Source organism: Amia ocellicauda, chromosome 2 (assembly GCF_036373705.1).
Source record: "Amia ocellicauda isolate fAmiCal2 chromosome 2, fAmiCal2.hap1, whole genome shotgun sequence".
In the NCBI taxonomy this organism is placed as follows: Eukaryota; Metazoa; Chordata; class Actinopteri; order Amiiformes; family Amiidae; genus Amia; species Amia ocellicauda.
Genome location: NC_089851.1, coordinates 41,170,386 through 41,189,482, shown reverse-complemented (window position 1 = coordinate 41,189,482; position 19,097 = coordinate 41,170,386). Strand labels below are relative to the sequence as shown.

General features: G+C 39.9%; 1 protein-coding gene across 5 annotated transcripts in view; it reads left to right on the top strand.

Moving 5' to 3' along the window:
- Positions 1-19,097, top strand: part of LOC136771449 (disco-interacting protein 2 homolog C) — a 280,332-nt gene that overhangs the window by 116,566 nt on the left and 144,669 nt on the right. For all 5 annotated transcript variants that reach the window (XM_066723806.1, XM_066723798.1, XM_066723789.1 and 2 more), the window contains exon 2: positions 12,357-12,428. In XM_066723806.1, coding sequence (XP_066579903.1) covers positions 12,357-12,428 — 72 coding nt within the window. The remainder of the gene's footprint in view (positions 1-12,356; positions 12,429-19,097) is intronic.

The window sequence follows — 19,097 nt, the reverse complement described above, 5'->3', positions numbered from 1 at the left end:
ATCTTGCATGGAGCCCCAGACCGAGGGAGACTGACAGTTATTTTGTGTTTCTTCCATTTGCGAATAATCGCACCAACTATTGTCACCTTCTCACCAAGCTGCTTGGCGATGGTCTTGTAGCCCATTCCAGCCTTGTGTAGGTCTACAGTCTTGTCCCTGACATCCTTGGACAGCTCTTTGGTCTTGGCCATGGTGGAGAGTTTGGAATCTGATTGATTGATTGCTTCTGTGGACAGGTGTCTTTTATACAGGTAACGAGCTGAGAATTAGGAGCACTCCCTTTAAGAGACTGCTCCTAATCTCAGCTCGTTACCTGTATAAAAGACACCTGGGAGTCAGAAATCTTGCTGATTGATAGGGGATCAAATACTTATTTCGCTCATTAACATGCAAATCAATTTATAACTTTTTTGAAATGCGTTTTTCTGGATTTTTTTGCTGTTATTCTGTCTCTCACTGTTAAAATACACCTACCATTAATATTATAGACTGATCATTTCTTTGTCAGTGGGCAAACGTACAAAATCAGCAGGGGATCAAATACTTTTTTCCCTCACTGTAAGTATTCACAGCCTTTGCCATGACACTCAAAATTGAGTTGTAGAATTGTAGAATTTTGAGGAAAATAATGAATTTAATCCATTCTGGAATAAGGCTGTAACACAACAAAATGTGGAAAAAGTGAAGTGCTGTGAATACTTTCCGGATGCACTGTATCTATCTGTATAAATATATATGTGTGTGTGTGTATGTATGTATGTATGTATGTATGTATATATATATATATATATATATATATTTTTTTTTTTTTTTTTTTTTGTGGCAAACCAAGCCATAGATTTACAGCGGTGTGAAATGAAATGCATTGAAACAGCTTTCAGAACTATGCTCCAGAAATCTTGGAAGCACTGAGATCTGTTTATGCAATGATCTAATCCAGGTTTGTCTTGTGTGTGCCAAGAATGGAAAGTATATCATATACTATTTTATTGGGGGTTGATGTTATCCATTAAAAGTGTGTTTCTCTTACAGCTATGAAGCAAACTAGTACATATAACTACAAGCTTTCTGGATATTATTATCCAGTCCAGCCAGATATTAATATAGTACAAATAAAATAATAGTGGAGAAAAATACACAAGACCTTTTCAGTCATTCTTAGTAAATGTAAAACATACACACAATGTATTTATTTACTACCGTCTTCAGTGAGCGCTAACGCACCAATAATGTTTCAAGTTAGGTTTGTTACTACCATTACCAAACTTCCATTTGCATTTTATTTTAAATGGTGTCTGAATTGAAAGCAGAAAAAACAATCTCTGTGTACAGCAAAGTGTTGCAGTGATGTGTAGAATGTGTATAGTAAACAACGCCTCTGCTCGGTTAGGCTAAAACAGTGACCAGTTGATCTACATACCAGTCTGTGGGTCTGATACAGCTGCGTGCACCGATGTGCTCGCTGTGAGAGGAGGGAGTTTAAATAACTTTAACTGATAACTGTAATTTGTATTTGGGTTAGCAGACTGTATGAATCTGCGATCACTCCATAGACATCTTTGTAGCTTGCATGTGTGTGTTGTTATTTTCTTATCCCCAAATGACTGACTTTGTCTATGTACAATCATTCCAGGAATATCCTTCAGATCGACGATTGACTGACTCAGTAAAATTATTTTGTTTGTAATTCCAACAGTTAAATAGCCGAATACATTTCTAATAACATGCAATATGGCATCAGCGCAGCTACTTTCCATTACAAACTATAGGATTGGCGATTATGCCACTGTCACGCAAAATGTGTTGATCCAGCCCTTGGAATTAAAGGGGAGGTTCCAGGGGTGTTTCTCGACTTAAGTTATAAGAGGGCTTGGGAAAGGTGTTTCGTTGCACTGGCTGAACATGGCGTTGGAGGGGTGGGGGGGCTGATGGTATTTCATAGTATAATAACGCCGACTGTGTCGTTACTTCATAATTATTTGAACTTAATATTTTTAGGGGGGTTGAGAGAAAAGAAAGGGGGTCTGAAGACCCACTAAATAATAAGAATAGAACTGTTTAGGGATTACCCAAGTCAGATACTGGTGTGAGAGAGAGAGAGAGCTTTTTTGTTGGATTTCTACTGTGAGACAATCTTAGCATTCCTAATCTGTTTTTAGTTTTGCCTTAATTTAAGTGAATCTTATTCCTAGTTTGCCTTAATTGTAGTTAATTCAGTTCAGCTGCTGTGTTGGTTAGAGTAACAAGATTGAAAGAAAGGTGACCTAGTTTTGGAAATTGGAGGTGATTAAGCGAGTCAGAGAGGTGTCAACTGGTGGCAAGAAGCTCATCACAAAGGTATTTAAACTGATCCTGAGAAACAGCTGCTTGAACAAGAGCTGAACGTTGTCAGCATCTTGAAGTCCTACAAGTCAAAGTCCATGATCTTGAGGCTCAGCTTGCTGAACTGCGCTGTATTTGTGATATGGAAGAATTTGTCAGTCAGCCTATTAGAGAGATGGTGTGCACGCCAAAACCTAGAAGAGCTGACACATTATAGCAGGAAAGTGTAGAGAACTGCTGAGTTACAGTAGGTCGTAACTACAGAAAAGGGCGCACACTTAGAGACATCCCAAGAGCTGAAAATGCCCAACCTGGTGCACACTGAGTTGGACAGTGATGGCTCAGAGGGTGATGGGAGGGCAGTTGAGCACCAGAGCACCATGGTGCCCACTCCCCCCAGAACAGGGAGGTATTTATAGTAGGAGACTCGATTCTTAGAGGTGTAGATCACACAGTATGTTCTAGTGAATAGGAGACCCGCATGGTATCTTGCCTGCCTGGTGCTCAGTTTGCAGATCTCCCTACACTAGTAGACGGGCTACTGGCCAAAGCTGGGGGGGAATCCACTGGTCATTTTCTACATTGGAACCAATTACATAGGAAAAGGTAGGGCAGAGGTTCTGCAAGACAAATTTAAAGAATTAGGACTAAAGAGCAGAATCTCCACGGTAGTTTTCTCCAAAATACTTCCGGTACCAAGTGCCAGGCCAGGAAGACAGGCAGAGATTAGAAAGTTTAACACGTGGCTAAAATCATGGTGTAGGGAAGAGGGGTTTAGGTTTATGGAACATTGGTCTTTCTTCTGGGATAGATGGGACCTGTACAAACCACACGGTCTACATCTGAACAGAAGGGGGGCTAATGCATTGGGAGAGTGTATGTGCAGAGAAATTGAGAATCTTTTAAATTAGGGACCAGGGGGGCAGGGAGCTCTGACAATGGGAGATGTTCCACTAAGGAAAGAAAACAAAGGGAAACTGCTAGTAATAAAGTCCTGAAGTGTTTGTACTTCAATGCCAGGAGTATAAGGAACAAGATGTTAGACCTAGAAGCCACAGTGCTGGCGGGTGACTATGATGTTGTAGGAGTGACAGAAACATGGCTTACCGAAAATGATGGCGATGAATACAAATTGAAAGGATACATACAGTTTAGGAGAGACAGACATAATCGAAGAGGTGGTGGGGTAGCATTATATGTCAAAAATGACATTGAGGCAGAAGAACTAAAATTAGATTGTTCTAACTAAACAGAATCTTTGTGGGTTAAACTTTGTAATAAAAGATCTGGAGGATTAGTGGTAGGAATGTGTTACAGGCCACCCAACTCAGATATTCAGAAAGATGTTGCATTATACAATGTAATCAGGACTGCATGTAGCAAGGATGTTGCTGTTATAATGGGGGGGGACTACAGAAGCAGAAACAGAAATGGTTGAAATGGTTAATGACTGCTTTCTAACTCAATTTGTCAGGGAACCAACCAGAGAGTGCATGCATTGACTTGATCTTTTTAAACGACCAAGGTAGAGTCAGAGGGACACTAGTTAGAGAACCAATGGCAAATATGGTAAGCTTTGAATCATTCTTTCAAAAAACAAGGACCAAGTCTAAAACAATGGTCTACAATTGTAAAAACGGAAACCTTGAAGACTTAGAAGAGTTAGACTGGAGCACACTGGATACAGATTCAGTTGAAAATGGATGGTTATATTTTAAGAATATACTACTTGAGGCTCGGGAGAAATTAGTACCAAAATTTAGCAAATTGAGGATCAAAAAACATTAGCCAAAATATTAAGTATGAAATAAAATATCAAGAGAAAGAAAATGTTGTATAGCGCATACAAAAGGGATGGAGATGTAACAAAATACAAAGAATATGTTGAACTGCAAAGAGATCTTAAGAGAGAGATCAGGAAAGCAAAGAGGGAAATGGAAAGAAACATAACTGTTGGAGCTAAAACTAATGCTGTTGTAGTATTGAAAAAAGCTCTCTGCAAGAGGTCAATAAAGGAGGAAGTGAAACAGATAAGGGCAAAAATTGAAGTATCTTAGAAAACAACCAAGATGTAGCAAGTGTTTTAAATTAGTTGATGGGTAGAATGGCCTCCTCCTTTGTAAACTTTCTTAAATAGGGTCTAACGACACCCCTGGGAGGTTCCATAGTTGTACTATAGTACCTCCTATGGTACTACAACACATACTGTACTACACTGTTGTATACTACACTCACCTAAAGGATTATTAGGAACACCATACTAATACTGTGTTTGACCCACTTTCGCCTTCAGAACTGCCTTAATTCTATGTGGCATTGATTCAACAAGGTGCTGAAAGCATTCTTTAGAAATGTTGGCCCATATTGATAGGATAGCATCTTGCAGTTGATGGAGATTTGTGGGATGCACATCCAGGGCACGAAGCTCCCGTTCCACCACATCCCAAAGATGCTCTATTGGGTTGAGATCTGGTGACTGTGGGGCCCAGTTTAGTACAGTGAACTCATTGTCATGTTCAAGAAACCAATTTGAAATGATTCCACCTTTGTGACATGGTGCATTATCCTGCTGGAAGTAGCCATCAGAGGATGGGTACATGGTGGTCATTAAGGGATGGACATGGTCAGAAACAATGCTCAGGTAGGCATTTAAACGATGCCCAATTGGCACTAAGGGGCCTAAAGTGTGCCAAGAAAACATCCCCCACACCATTACACCACCACCACCAGCCTGCACAGTGGTAACAAGGCATGATGGATCCATGTTCTCATTCTGTTTACGCCAAATTCTGACTCTACCATCTGAATGTCTCAACAGAAATCGAGACTCATCAGACCAGGCAACATTTTTCCAGTCTTCAACTGTCCAATTTTGGTGAGCTTGTGCAAATTGTAGCCTCTTTTTCCTATTTGTAGTGGAGATGAGTGGTACCCGGTGGGGTCTTCTGCTGTTGTAGCCCATCCGCCTCAAGGTTGTACGTGTTGTGGCTTCACAAATGCTTTGCTGCATACCTCGGTTGTAACGAGTGGTTATTTCAGTCAAAGTTGCTCTTCTATCAGCTTGAATCAGTCGGCCCATTCTCCTCTGACCTCTAGCATCAACAAGGCATTTTCGCCCACAGGACTGCCGCATACTGGATGTTTTTCCCTTTTCACACCATTCTTTGTAAACCCTAGAAATGGTTGTGCGTGAAAATCCCAGTAACTGAGCAGATTGTGAAATACTCAGACCGGCCCGTCTGGCACCAACAACCATGCCACGCTCAAAATTGCTTAAATCACCTTTCTTTCCCATTCAGACATTCAGTTTGGAGTTCAGGAGATTGTCTTGACCAGGACCACACCCCTAAATGCATTGAAGCAACTGCCATGTGATTGGTTGGTTAGATAATTGCATTAATGAGAAATTGAACAGGTGTTCCTAATAATCCTTTAGGTGAGTGTATACCTTAGTGCACATTTATGCTGTAATATACTGTAGTAACTTGTGAAATACTGTAGTACACTTGTATACTGTACTACCTTGTGATGTACTATAGTATTTACTACAGTATTTACTATAGTATACTGTTATACTACATTTTACTATTTTACCTTGTGACATAATATTGTATAGTATACTACATCCAGTTTCTGTCTTGTATGTATATTAGTTATTTATTGATCGCTAATGCTGTTTCTGTGTTAGAAATATGTGGGAAGCACATTTATAGTTTTATTTGTGTTTGTTTGTTTTGGGGAGAGGAGAATAACTAGTTTCTGTTGGCTTCAGAGTGGCCATATTTAATAATTCTGTTCAAACTAGAAATTAGCAGCTGGGAATGTTTTAACAACAGTAACAATGGGATGTGTTCTGCAGTTTAGAAGATAGGGTAAGCAAGGAATACAGCATTCAAATACTACTGATTCCTGTTGGACTGGTTATGCCTGGTGAGTAAGCACTTATAGTTTGACATTGAACTCTGAAATACTGTGCATGAAAATATTAAGTATAATTTTAAATATTATATCTTTGCATACACTCCAGTAAATGTGTTGGTTTTAGATGAGAGTAAATTGTTTTTTAATAACAATGGCTTGTGGATGCAAAAATATATACTGAACTTCAACAATACAGGATTTAACAATAGTTATAGTACTTTACGCCATCAGAACTATCATCCTCTCTTAGAATACAGTAGTTTGACTAATGGTCTGGATTCTTGCTTTGACACAAAAGCATTTTATTTTTTTATTTTTATTTTAAATAACATATTATGTGGGGGAAGAGAGATGCTTTCTACACACAAGTATGCATTTTCAAGTTCAAGTGCCAATGACTGATCATGCTAATATGGGATGCAATGTTGGCAAAGTGAAATTCATTGCGATGTCAGTGTGTCTTTCTGAGTTGGAACACTTCCCTTATCCAAATAGCTGCTGGAGAGCGATCAAGGCCTGTTTTCGTAGTAGAAGCCCGAGTCTGTGTGGGGAGAACATTAGGCCCTTGAGTCTCCTTTATCTGTGGTCTGTGCTACTCTTATAATGTGTTTGTTGGGCAGTTTGAATCATCGCCAATCAACCGTTATCCTTTCTGCACGGTCCATATCCAGAAAGGGCAGACTTGGCGGTGGTGGATCCCATATTATTTTATGGCCCATAGGGTCAGAGTTTAAGTCAAGATGGCAAGGAACTGAGGTATGAAACTGGTGCGTAGCAGTGACATTTGACTTTTTTTCTTTGGTTTATTTAAGCACTGTTACATTTGTTACCTACGCATTTTCTCGTTTGTGTTCTCGTTAAATGCACTGTATCTGCATGGAAATATGGCTGGTGTGCTAACTGTACATACTGGCTGAAATACCTTTTTAGAATTTTGGCAGTGCCCACAATGCAAGAACACTGTCAAAACTGATTGAAAGTGAGATCCTGTGGGGCCTACATCCAAGAAAAACAGAAACACCCCCCTCCAGTTCAAGTTTGTGTGCCTGTGTGCGTCAGGTGTCTGTGCCTGTGTCGGTGTGTGCATGCGTGCGTCTCCATGTGTGAGCAAGCAGTACCACTTCATAAAGGGTTTACTAAAATGCACATTAGTAATACCATTAGCCTGGCTGGAACCATTTCCTTTTTCAGCCATAGCTGTAACTGGGCTGGCAAGTGAGGATGGAATCACTTCCAGATTTAAATTCTCGTCAATACAACACATAACAGCGCAGTATTGCCTTCCCAGCTCTTAAATACTCTGGGATGACCATATAAGCCAGAGAGATGTATAAGAAGGGGGGAAACAAAGGAGGAGGGGGGGAAAGAGCCGTGCCCTTAAAGTCCTAATAGGGAAAGGATAGTGATTTTATTTTATACATTTCTCATTACATCCTCTTAAAATAAACCATAAGCCTAGTAGTTTGGACCTCCCTGTTTAATCCAATTGTTGTTTACTTTAAAGCAACTGGTGGAGAGAGAGTGCAGATTCCACTGACACTGCCTCTCACGCTGGCTTGTGTTCAGGGATATATAGTCTGTTTGTAGCACTGGCATGGATCTGTAATGTTTTGGCAGTGGAAGTGAACTACAGAAATACATTCTTACTTTTTATCCATTTAAGTTTTTTTGTTGGTTTTTTTTTTTTTTTTTTTTTTTTTCTTGTTTTTACCAATTCGGTGGAACTGTTTGCAGTGTGTTGTGAAAGCCCATTCCATTCCTTCAGCTGCGTTCTGCTCTCTGTTGAGCTACACTGTATCACAATTTTCTGTCCAGACTAGAAAACGTGTAGTGTGTTTTAAGTATTTCTTTCTTCCTGACATACAAAAAATAAAACAATTTTCTTTGCATTATGCACAAGGAACCAAAGTTCTTACTTGTATGGCTCTCTCATTTACAGTGTGCTATCACCCCTTTTTGTTATGGGGTAGTAAGTCAGAATATTTGCAAGTGACAATCATAGTGTTTTGGAAAATGTTAGATTTTGCAGCCAAGACTTTCTTCAGATAGGTTAAGAAACTGAAAAGGAAATTACAACTACTCATATATATATATACAGTGACTTGCAACACAGTGCAGTGAATAGAGCACTTTTACAAACAGATACATCACAATTTTGTGCTTTAGTTGACAAAACCTTTACTATGCCTCACTAATAGCTTGTTTTGGAAAAAAAAAATACAACTGTGAAGTATCTGTAAAGGTGCTCTGTTCACTGCACCGTGTTGCAGGTCACTGCTCTGTTTTGAATTGTTTTGGTTTCTGTTTCACATGCCATCATTGTTGTGCTGATAACCTGATAAGGTTAATCTAAAAGACCTTGTAAGAGAGAGACGGATTTGTGTCTACTGCAGATTACCTAAAATGAAACAAATATATTTATTTGGGCTCCAAAGCAAAAATTGATGAAGACAACTGCTAAAGCACATGCTTCGATTTTACAATATGCCTTCAAGCCAAATCCTGTACTGGAGACATTGAGTTCATTTAAATAACCTGTTTATGGCCCCCTAAGTGTGTAATACAATGAAAGGATCGTCAAGTTATGCAACCTGTCCTAAATGTGTTATTTGCCAACTAATTATGTTTGCGGTTGTAATTCCTTACTAATTAGTACTTTCTTGAATCTTCTAATCAGCCGAATATCATTGTCTGAGAAGCCTTTTCTGACAGTCTAGTGGCACACAGTGGTGCAGTGTGTGCCGTTTCCAGTCAAGCCCCAGTGTGTAACTGTGTTATTCGTATTAATTCCGAGCAACTACACAGTCACAGCTCTGAAACTATGTTCTCATGTTAGACTTGTGTTGATGTTGTCTGGAGCAACAGCTGAATAGTGTCTTCAGTGTAGGAAGGAGGTCATGAATCACTCAGTCTTTTAGAAATGGCTTTATTGTATCTGCATCACAAATGTCAAGCAACAAGTATGTGATTGAGCTCAGTCTTTAACAGAGCCTGATCACTCCCTCAGGACTAACGTCAAATGAAGCGCAGAACAGAAACGGCCCTGTCAGTGGACGTGAATTGATAATTTTCGGTTTTAGAAAGTTGAACTGGGGCACTTGGCAACAGAGTGTCATCGTCTAGGGAAAAACAAATATCAACAACCAAACAAAACAAAAAAACTAAACAGAAATATATGCTTATCTGGAGATTTTGAACGTTTTCTTATTAAAGCATTACAGCATTGCTCTCTGACTTGCCACTGCTGCAACACAATGCACATGCATATAAGGTCTGAATCAAATAAAGCCATTGTTTCCTCTTCTTTATAATTTACATTGAAAGCTTAGCCGAATGCTGCCCATTAGAATCTGGCTGGACTTTCAGTCACCAAACAAACATGTTACAAATGGTGTAGCCTCCATTGCAGCTTGCTCTTACACACAGGAGCGGGATATCGGACCTCTATCTCTTTTGATGTTTAGCCTACACGTCATCTTAAAAAAAGACTCTGCACTTTGATCTCGCCAGCCTTCCAGCAGCTCGGGAGTCCCATGTAGTCATCTGCAAACACTTGACAAGAAATATCTCGAGAGCTTTCACCATGGGTACGTGTGATTGGTAACCTTACAAATTTCCACAAAGACATATGGAGCATGTGCCTTTCAGCACAGCGGTCGTCTGAAACGGGGCCCTTGCCACCCCACTCTCCACGACCCCTGCCCAGAAGATTTCAGCGGTGGCCTCCCTCCACAGAGGTCCTGTTTAAATATTCATGTGTTTATAAATCCCTGTTGCTCTGGAACACCTCCTGTCACAGCAGGGATAGGGGATCGGTTGCTGTGCAGAGTAATTAGTGCCATGTGGATTCCTCTGTTCTTCCTGGCTGCGGAGGGCTCGTTTTCTGTCTCCTAGTTATTGGCTCTGGTGCAGGCATGGGGGTAGACAGAGGCCAGAGCGAGGATCCACACACGCAAACGCACGCACACACACGCACACACACGCACACATACACACACACATACACACACAGTGGAGACAATAGCTGGTGATTTCGTCCTTGAGAAGCGCATTGTCAGGTGTGTCTTCTAGTGTGTGGTTTTCATTTAAGATTTTTTTTCATATTGAAAAACTTGGATCTAAATGCCTTGTGGTCTTAAGCCAGGTTTTGTTCTCTTGTAAATGCTATTTTTTGAGTATTTGTAGGAAGAAAAATTTTGGAGTTGGGGAAATGTAGACATCAGAGCTGGGATTAGTTTTCAAGACTCTAACAGTTTAATTTACCACGTTTAGGAGTTGTGTGAAATGTGAAACTGCCCAGCAGGGGGTTTACGCACGGGGGGGAAGGAGCATGTCCCTGGGCCCCCCTTACCAAATCATACCCAACAAAATAAGCATTACTATCGCCATATATTGAATCAAGCAGCTCTATTTGTGCAAAAAAAACATTTACATATAAGAAATAAGAAAACAAGCCATGAAAACAAGGGAATGTTGCTGGAGCACCCGACCCTAAGAACTGGAGAGCGCAAGATTGAACAATTAAAGGCTAAGGCTATATTATTCTAATATAGAATAGATAATGCCACGACACCCTGATAATAAGTAAAATGGCAGTGAACAATATAAGCTACAATTTGACATAATATAGCCACCATTTCAACCAGACAACCTAAAAAAGCATATTTGAGCCTTGCATATTTAAGCAGAGCCTTGCTGTGAGAAGTGGCTTGTTAATAGGACACACAAGGAAATTACACTATTTTTCTTGTCTCGCTTCTTGTGTTTTTGTGCACCAGATGTCTACTTTCTATCTATTTGTCCTACAAGTTTTAGCTAGCCTACACTAGCTAGCTACAGACATGCATGTAGCAGACAATTAGACTATGCTAGACTAGCTATAGACTGGATACATACATTCAGCATTTTGTTTTTATTTAACACTAGAACCGCCAACATTACATACTACATACAACCACCGCCACCGCATAATGTGCGGCTCATGATAAAACAGGTGACTGATCAAAGCATTCATCCAGAGACCTGGGTTTTGCAACATGATCAAGATTGAATTGAAAAAGTGGGGGTGGGGGAACTCCAGCTCTACCATCTAGTAAAAAGTCTGGAGATATTACTACAGTATATGTGTTGAGAGAGAGCAACAGACACTGAATATTGCTAGTTCCTTTTTTAGTTTGCATAGTGATGTAGAAAATAATGCTGTATATTTGTTTTTTTGTTTTTTGAATGCCTCCTTAACTTATCCTTTGATATGAAGATGCTCAACAAGCTACTATTGCCTTACACACCTTCTGCATGCTTTGCTACTGTATGTCTGGCAACATTTGATTCACTGTGGCAACTTTTCAGTCCTTGGCCTTCATGCTGAACTTTGGGAATTATAAAATCCCACTGAGCGAAACTCTGCTGACTACAAATTAAAGGACTAATGCAGCATATACCTCTTGTTGCTAAGCCCTTTGTTGTTGTTGTTGTTGTGGTTGTTGAGATTTTTAATACGGACCTAATTTATCTACCTTAACAACTGCAGATAGTTTGTCCAGTGAGGATGAGTAAGAGAGAACCCTGAGCAACAAAGAACTCATAGTCGGTTAACTCGGATGTCCATCCTTGAAAGCATAATTACAACACTCATCAGTTACTCTGCCCTTCTTTCCTTCACCGCTCCTCCAGAAGCTGCACCAGTCCCAAGTCACGTCTCTCGCATTCAGTTCTCCTCCCTGCTATTGCCTTCCACTACAATCACTCATAATAATTAAATTACAAAGCCCTGTTAGGCGATACCTGATGACAAGCATTACTGACTATTTTACAAATCATCACCAATGCATTTATTTATTTATTTATTTATTTATTTATTTATTTATTTATTTATTTATTATTTCATTTTAAAATGCTGTTTGTCAGTAAAATATGAAAATATGGGAAACCACCTGTCTGTCTCCCTTCTATTATTTTTATTTGTTTTTGCTTCCTGCTGAAACAAATCTGTCTTGGTCTTGTTCAGCAAAATTAAAAGCATGAAGATTAACCCTTCCAAAACAGCAAACAGCCACTCTTCGGTTTGTCTCGTTTGCTTCCGTTCACTAATGTGGGTTTCCTTTTTTTGGCAGGCGACATCACACAGAAAGGCTATGAAAAGAAGAGATCAAAATTAATTGGGGCCTACCTCCCTCAGCCAACAGGTAAAGTAGAGGGCACCACAGCTCTTGTCTTCTACGCTGGAATGTCTCAGTTAATTGGAACCATAATGTTTTATTTAAGGATGTGCATTACAAGTCACTTGACTTGGGAAAAGGAAAATAATAAAAATAAAAAATCTTTTCTGACCATGAGTGTATTGGATCGTATGACAGATGGCATTTGTTTTGTTTGTTTCTTTTTTTTTTTTTATTGTAAAAGCATTTATTTATCAGGCTGAGAGACGAGTGTGGGAAATTACTTTGTCGGGTAAAATATTCCAGGGCATGACTCTTGCTTGTGAGAACATTCCCTTATTTTATTTTATTTTTATTTCCCCTGAAATATTTAAGAAAACCTCAGCTCTGAAGTAATGACGACAATTTAAACATGCTGGGTATACTTTATTTGTTTTTATGTTTTCATTTATCATCTCATTACAGTCATGGCAAAAGAGAGTAATTCTATCTTTGTTCAGGTTTAGAGCAGTTTGTAATTGTAATTTTTAATTGTATATATACCGTATTCATCCTAATAGAAGAGTATGACCTTATAGAAGCACACCTCCATATTTCAAATTTTGTTCCCCCACGATATCCAGTTTTGTTTTGTTGGTTATTGTTGCTCATGTAATGTTAACAGATTCAAGTAATTAATAAACAAAATGTATTTGCTTAAATAAGTTTTAATGTAAGAACATGAAATAAACAGGAATACTTAATCACCGACTATATCACGCACAGCAACAAGACTATCCATGCATGAACTACATAAATCAGCACGTTAAATGGACTAGAAAAAAAGGCACTCTGACTAATACATAAACATTAACATAAAATAGCACCTGTTCACCTATTTCTGGTTCCCAGGCTGTTTTGTAAATGTGATATCGTCGTACGCATCCTCGGTATAACAAGGTTGAGGATGAATGCACTAGTACATTTGTCGTCTTTGCCTGATTGGTAAAACTCAGAAGGTTTCAGAGAGGCCGAATATTGTCATAACGTTCAAACAACAAAATATGCATACATGTGCCAAAATCATGACGTGGGAGAAATGTGAATTTTGGGATTTCGTACTTAATAGACGCGCATGCAGAGGGTCTTGTCTTCACACATTGCATGTCTTTTAAGATGAATACGGTATATAACAGCAGAAAGAGTATTACAAGAGAGTTCTGGTTTCGCAGTGTGTCGAGTTGTGTAGTTGAGAGTTGGAAATCCACGTTGGGGGCTGAACTCTTGAGTGAAATGTCAGGTTCCAGAATCAGAACAGCGGGGGTCTTTCCTTCATGGGGAAGTAGCTGATGTGGTGTGAGAGGCGTGCAGGGAATGAGCAAGAGTGGGGACTGGCTGGCTGGCTGCATCAGGGATCTAGATTCTGAAGTTTGTTGTTCATGCACGATCACATCAGGAAGGCTTCTTAAAACGTTATTACTTAAATTATACACAGCCATGTTGCTGAGAGTCATGCTCATTGACAACTGACCCAATTTCCTTTATCAGCAATGTGTTAAGCATGCATTTGTGCTCTAATACACCGTGTTTCTCGACTAACTCAAATGGTACTACCTAACGGGATGTTCTCCACTACTGCACAGACCAGGGCTGCATCTCCAGCAGCTCCACCAGGGTCACGGCCACTGCACAGTTGCTCACTTCTATGTCAGTCTGGCTGGTCAGGGCTTCACATGTTACGGCCTACTCTCAGTAAAATCCTCATGTTCTTAGATGAAAAGCTGCCTCCTCCAACTCCATCTGATGTCGGCATGTAGAGTTTTGCATCTGTGGTGTGTCTGTCCACCCCCACCCCCTGGCTCTCTCCCAGCATTGCAGACACTACAAGGATTTACCATCTTAGTGTTTCTTTTGAAAAAGACTTGTTTCTCTTGCAGCTCATTTTATCCAGTGATTTTGTTTTAGATTTTTTAGCAGGTGTATTCATCCTGATGTACTGCAGGATTACTGCTGCATATTTGACATCATAATCAGAAAGGACTAAACAATGGATATGCTCCACTAAGTGCTTTAAAGAGATTATTTAGTTTTTTCTTGTTGTGTAGAAAAAGGGAAGAGAGAAAAGGGATTAAGCAAGGTCAGAACTGTTCAAGACATGACAGCAGAAGAGTTCAGATTAAATTTGGTCATGTTACTGCAGAACTGAAACCCACAAACACACACAAAATGAGCCCCTGAGCTCTTCAAATTGAGATACTGCGCAAAACTGTAGGGCCATATTAAATATTATATCCCCCCCCACCCCGAAAAGCTGATTTGTATTAGAAATTTACAGAGGATTTTCTCCCCCTAGTATACATCACTGGGTTTGGGGAACATTACAGGAGAATAGGAGGGACAGGGTGTAAGTTTCATCAGGGTCACCTCAGGAAACCTCAACTTTCTCTCTATTGATGAATTAAAAAAAAAAAAAAAAAAAAAAAATCTCCCTGGAGAAACAATAATGGAGCTATAATGGGCCAGGTGGGATATTTCCAACAGAACTTAAAGAAATTAGGGAAATTATTTATAGGCCCTAACTCAAAATTCCAATTGACACTGAATAACAGTGACAATTGAAAACTGCCAATGTCATACCAATCCACAAGAAAGGGGACAAAACCGAGCCAGGAAATTACAGATCAATCAGTCTCACCTGCATTACCTATAAACTTCTGGGAAAAAATTATTAGCATCTTAATGAGAACCATATTCTTGGAGATAGTCAACTTGGGTTTAGATGAGGCAGATCATGTCTTACTAATTTATTAGAGTTTATGAACATGCAACTGCAGCTGTAGATCATGTGAAAGCATATGATATGACTTAGATTTATAAAAAGCTTTTGATAAGGTTCCACACCAAAGACTGATCCTCAAATTGGAAGCTGTAGGCATTCAGGGTAATGTAAGTAGATGGATTATGAACTGGATGGTGTATAGGAAGCAGAGGGTGTCGATTAGAGGAGTCGCTTCCAACTGGAGTGAGGTTGTTAGTGGAGTTCCACAGGGATCAGTATTAGGGCCTTTGCTTTTTCTAATCTATATTAATGATCTGGACTCTGGGATAGTTAACAAACTTGTCAAATTTGCAGATGATACTAAAATAGGTGGCTCAGCAGATACAATCTTGGCAGCACAGGCTATTCAAAGGGACTTGGATAATATTCAGTTGTGGGCCGACACCTGGCAGATGAAATTCAATGTGGACAAGTGCAAGGTAATACATAGAGGTAACAAAAATGTCCACTATAATTACACTATGGGAGGAATAGAACTAGATGAAGTAACGCATGAGAAAGACCTAGGAGGTCTATGTGGACTCCTCACTTTCTCCATCCAAGCAATGTGGGGAAGCAATAAAAAAGGCAAACACAATGTTAGGGTATATTGTCAAAAGTGTAGAATTGAGAACAAGGGCAGTGATGTTCAGACTGTACAATGCACTAGTTAGAGCTCATCTGGATACTGTGTACAGTTCTGGGCTCCACACTTCAAGAAAGATATCGCTGCTCTAGAGGCAGTTCAGAGGAGAGCAACCAGACTTATTCCAGGTCTGAAGGGAAAGTCCTACTGAGAGACTGAGGGACCTGAACCTTTTCACCCTGGAACAGAGGAGACTACGGGGGGACTTGATTCTAGTCTTCAAAATCATGAAAGGCATCGACCACATCAAACCAGAGGAGCTTTTCCAGATCAGCAGGGACACATGGACCCGGGGACACAAATGGAAATTGGGCTTCAAGGCATTCAAGACAGAAAACAGGAGACACTTCTTCAAACAGAGTTGTCACAATCTGGAACAAACTCCCCAGCGATGTGGTTGAAGCTGACTATTTGGGAACATTCAACAACAGACTGGATAGGATCCTTGGATAACTTAGTTATTAATGCACACTAAACTAGCATGATGGGTCGAATGGCCATCTCTCGTTTGTAAACTTTTTTTGACAAAAGCACAAGTATCCGCTTGTTATTCGTTAAATGCCAATCAGAGAAATTAGTCTCTTTATCCTGGTTTTGGAATTGGTCAATGACTAAGTCACAAATGGATATCTCTAGGCCATGCACTCCATTACCTTGCTGAATGTGCGGATTCCTCTGTCCCCTCGTTTGCAGCTCTGTCTGAGGAACGCCTGGCACTCTGGCATCAGCTGAGCGCAGAGAGCAAATTGTTGATAATTAATTTAAGAACAAAGAAGCCGGAGCCAGCCAGTGTTTCGTATGTCAACACTGAGATCTTAAAGCTGGCAGAATAACGAAGCCGAAAACATAGCAGCAATCCTTATGTGTGCATGCCACTTTCAACTAACTGACGAGTCTGAACAAATGAGAGAAAAACTGGGATTTTGAAAAAAGGCAAATTGGGATTATGGCAGTTGATCATGGAAGAGATAAAAGCAGGGATTCATTTATTTCCTATCCACACAGAGTATTTCTACTTCTATCTGTGCTTAACCCATAGTGTTTTATTTAACTTGAAGGGTTAATGAGTTCACAATTATTATTTTTTCCCCAGTGAGATGCTAAATGAGGAGGAGGCTGTCTACAGTGCTTTTTAAAAGGATTTGGTTTTAATTTCTATTTCCCTAGATCCCTTTTCTCAATCTGACATTTCCTGTGGTACAACAAGACACCCCCAGAAGCTCTCATGATTTTTCCCAAGCATTTTCCCATGATTCTACGCTGTGCATTGAGCCAGGATTTCTAATCCCAAATCAATTGCCGGATTAAAGACTGTAGCATGTGCACACTCCAAATATTGTTTCATTATAATTTATTTTAATAGAGTAAATAATTACTGTGGATTTAAACAAATATGAGATTTTGACTCATGAGCTAGTTAAGAATATTTTATGCAATACAATATATTTTAAGCAAATTAGCAAAGGGCAACTTCAGATATAAACTTCCAAATTGGGTAAACGATGTAGGAATTACATCCATTTTTATATGTGGTCCCCCCAGTTTTAGGGGCTCAAAAGTAATTGGACAAACTAACAGAATCATGAATTCAATTGTGAATTTCAATACTTGGTGGCAAATCCTTTGCAGTCAATGACTGCCTGAAGTCTGAAACCCATAGACATCACCAGATGCTGGGTTTCGTCCCTGGTGATGCTCTGCCAGGCCTGCACTGCAGCTGTCTTTAGTTCCTGCTTGTTCTTGGGGCATTTTGCCTTCAGTTTTGCCTTAGAAATCAAAACAAACCAATCAGAGAGATGGCCAAATCAACTATTTGGTAATTTCTTAAAAAGAAAGAACGCACTGGTGAGCTCAGGAACACCAAAAGGCCCAGAAGACCATGGAAAACAACTGTGGTGGATGTCAGAATAATTATTTCCCTGGTGAAGTAACAGCCAGATCAAGAACACCCTCCAGGAGGTAGGTGCATCTGTGTCAAAGTCAACAATCAAGAGAAGACTTCACCAGCGTAAATACAGAGGGTTTACCACAAGATGGAAACAGGAAACAGGAAGACCAGATTAGAGTTTGCCAAAAAACATCTAACGAACCCTGTACAGTTCTGGAACAACATCCTATGGGCAGATGAGACAAAGATCAACTTGTACCAGAATGATGGGAAGAGCAGAGTATGGAAAAGGGAAGGAACTGCTCTTGATCCGAAGCATACCACCTCATCTGTGAAGCATGATATGGCATGGGCATGTGTGTCTGCCAAGGGAACTGGTTCCCTTGTATTTATTGATGATGTGACTGCAGACAAAAGCAGCAGGATGGATTCTGAAGTGTTTAGGGCTATATTATCTGCTCAGATTCAGCCAAATGCTTCAAAACTCATTGGACGGTGCTTCACAGTGCAGATGGACGGTGACCTGAAGCATACTGCGAAATCAACCCAAGACTTATTTAAGGTGAAGAGGTGGAATGTTCTGCAATGGCCAAGTCAATCACCTGACCTGAATCCAATTGAGCAGCATTTCACTTGCTGAAGGCAAAACTGAAGGCAAAACATCCCAAGAACAAGCAGGAACTAAAGACAGCTGCAGTGCAGGCCTGGCAGAGCATCACCAGGGAAGAAACCCAGCATCTGGTGATGTCTATGGGTTCCAGACTTCAGGCAGTCATTGACTGCAAAGGATTTGCAAAGTATTGACATTTTTTGAACCCCTAAAATTAGGGGGACCACATCTAAAAATGGGTGTAATTCCTACACCATTCACCCAATTTGGATATAATTACCCTCAAATTAAAGGTGAAAGTCTACACTTTCAAATCCATTGTGCTGGTATACAGAGCCAAAATGATGACAATTTTGTCACTGTCCAAATATTTATGGATGTAACTGTATATGATTTGACTGTTGAAACATTTTTATTTTAGAGGGCACTTCTAAGAAGTTGATGCATATAAACCTGTGCCCTGCACTCCAGCAGAGAACATTCCTACCCAGATTTCCAAAGTATGCATTACCGCCTGTACCCCATGTGCTAATTTGATTAAAATATGTCACTTTTGGAATTAGTTTTTCCGCTTCAGAACACCAGTTTTGCATTCTAATTGCTGTTCAACCCAGCTGCTTTGACAGCGTGGCTCTCCCATGTCCTGGCACAGGCAAAGCTCACACTCCCAAATCCTGTTTTAATTTCCTCATGGAACATTACATTGGTTTTTGTTTTTTTATTTTACTTTTAACATATTGTAACGTGACGGAGGG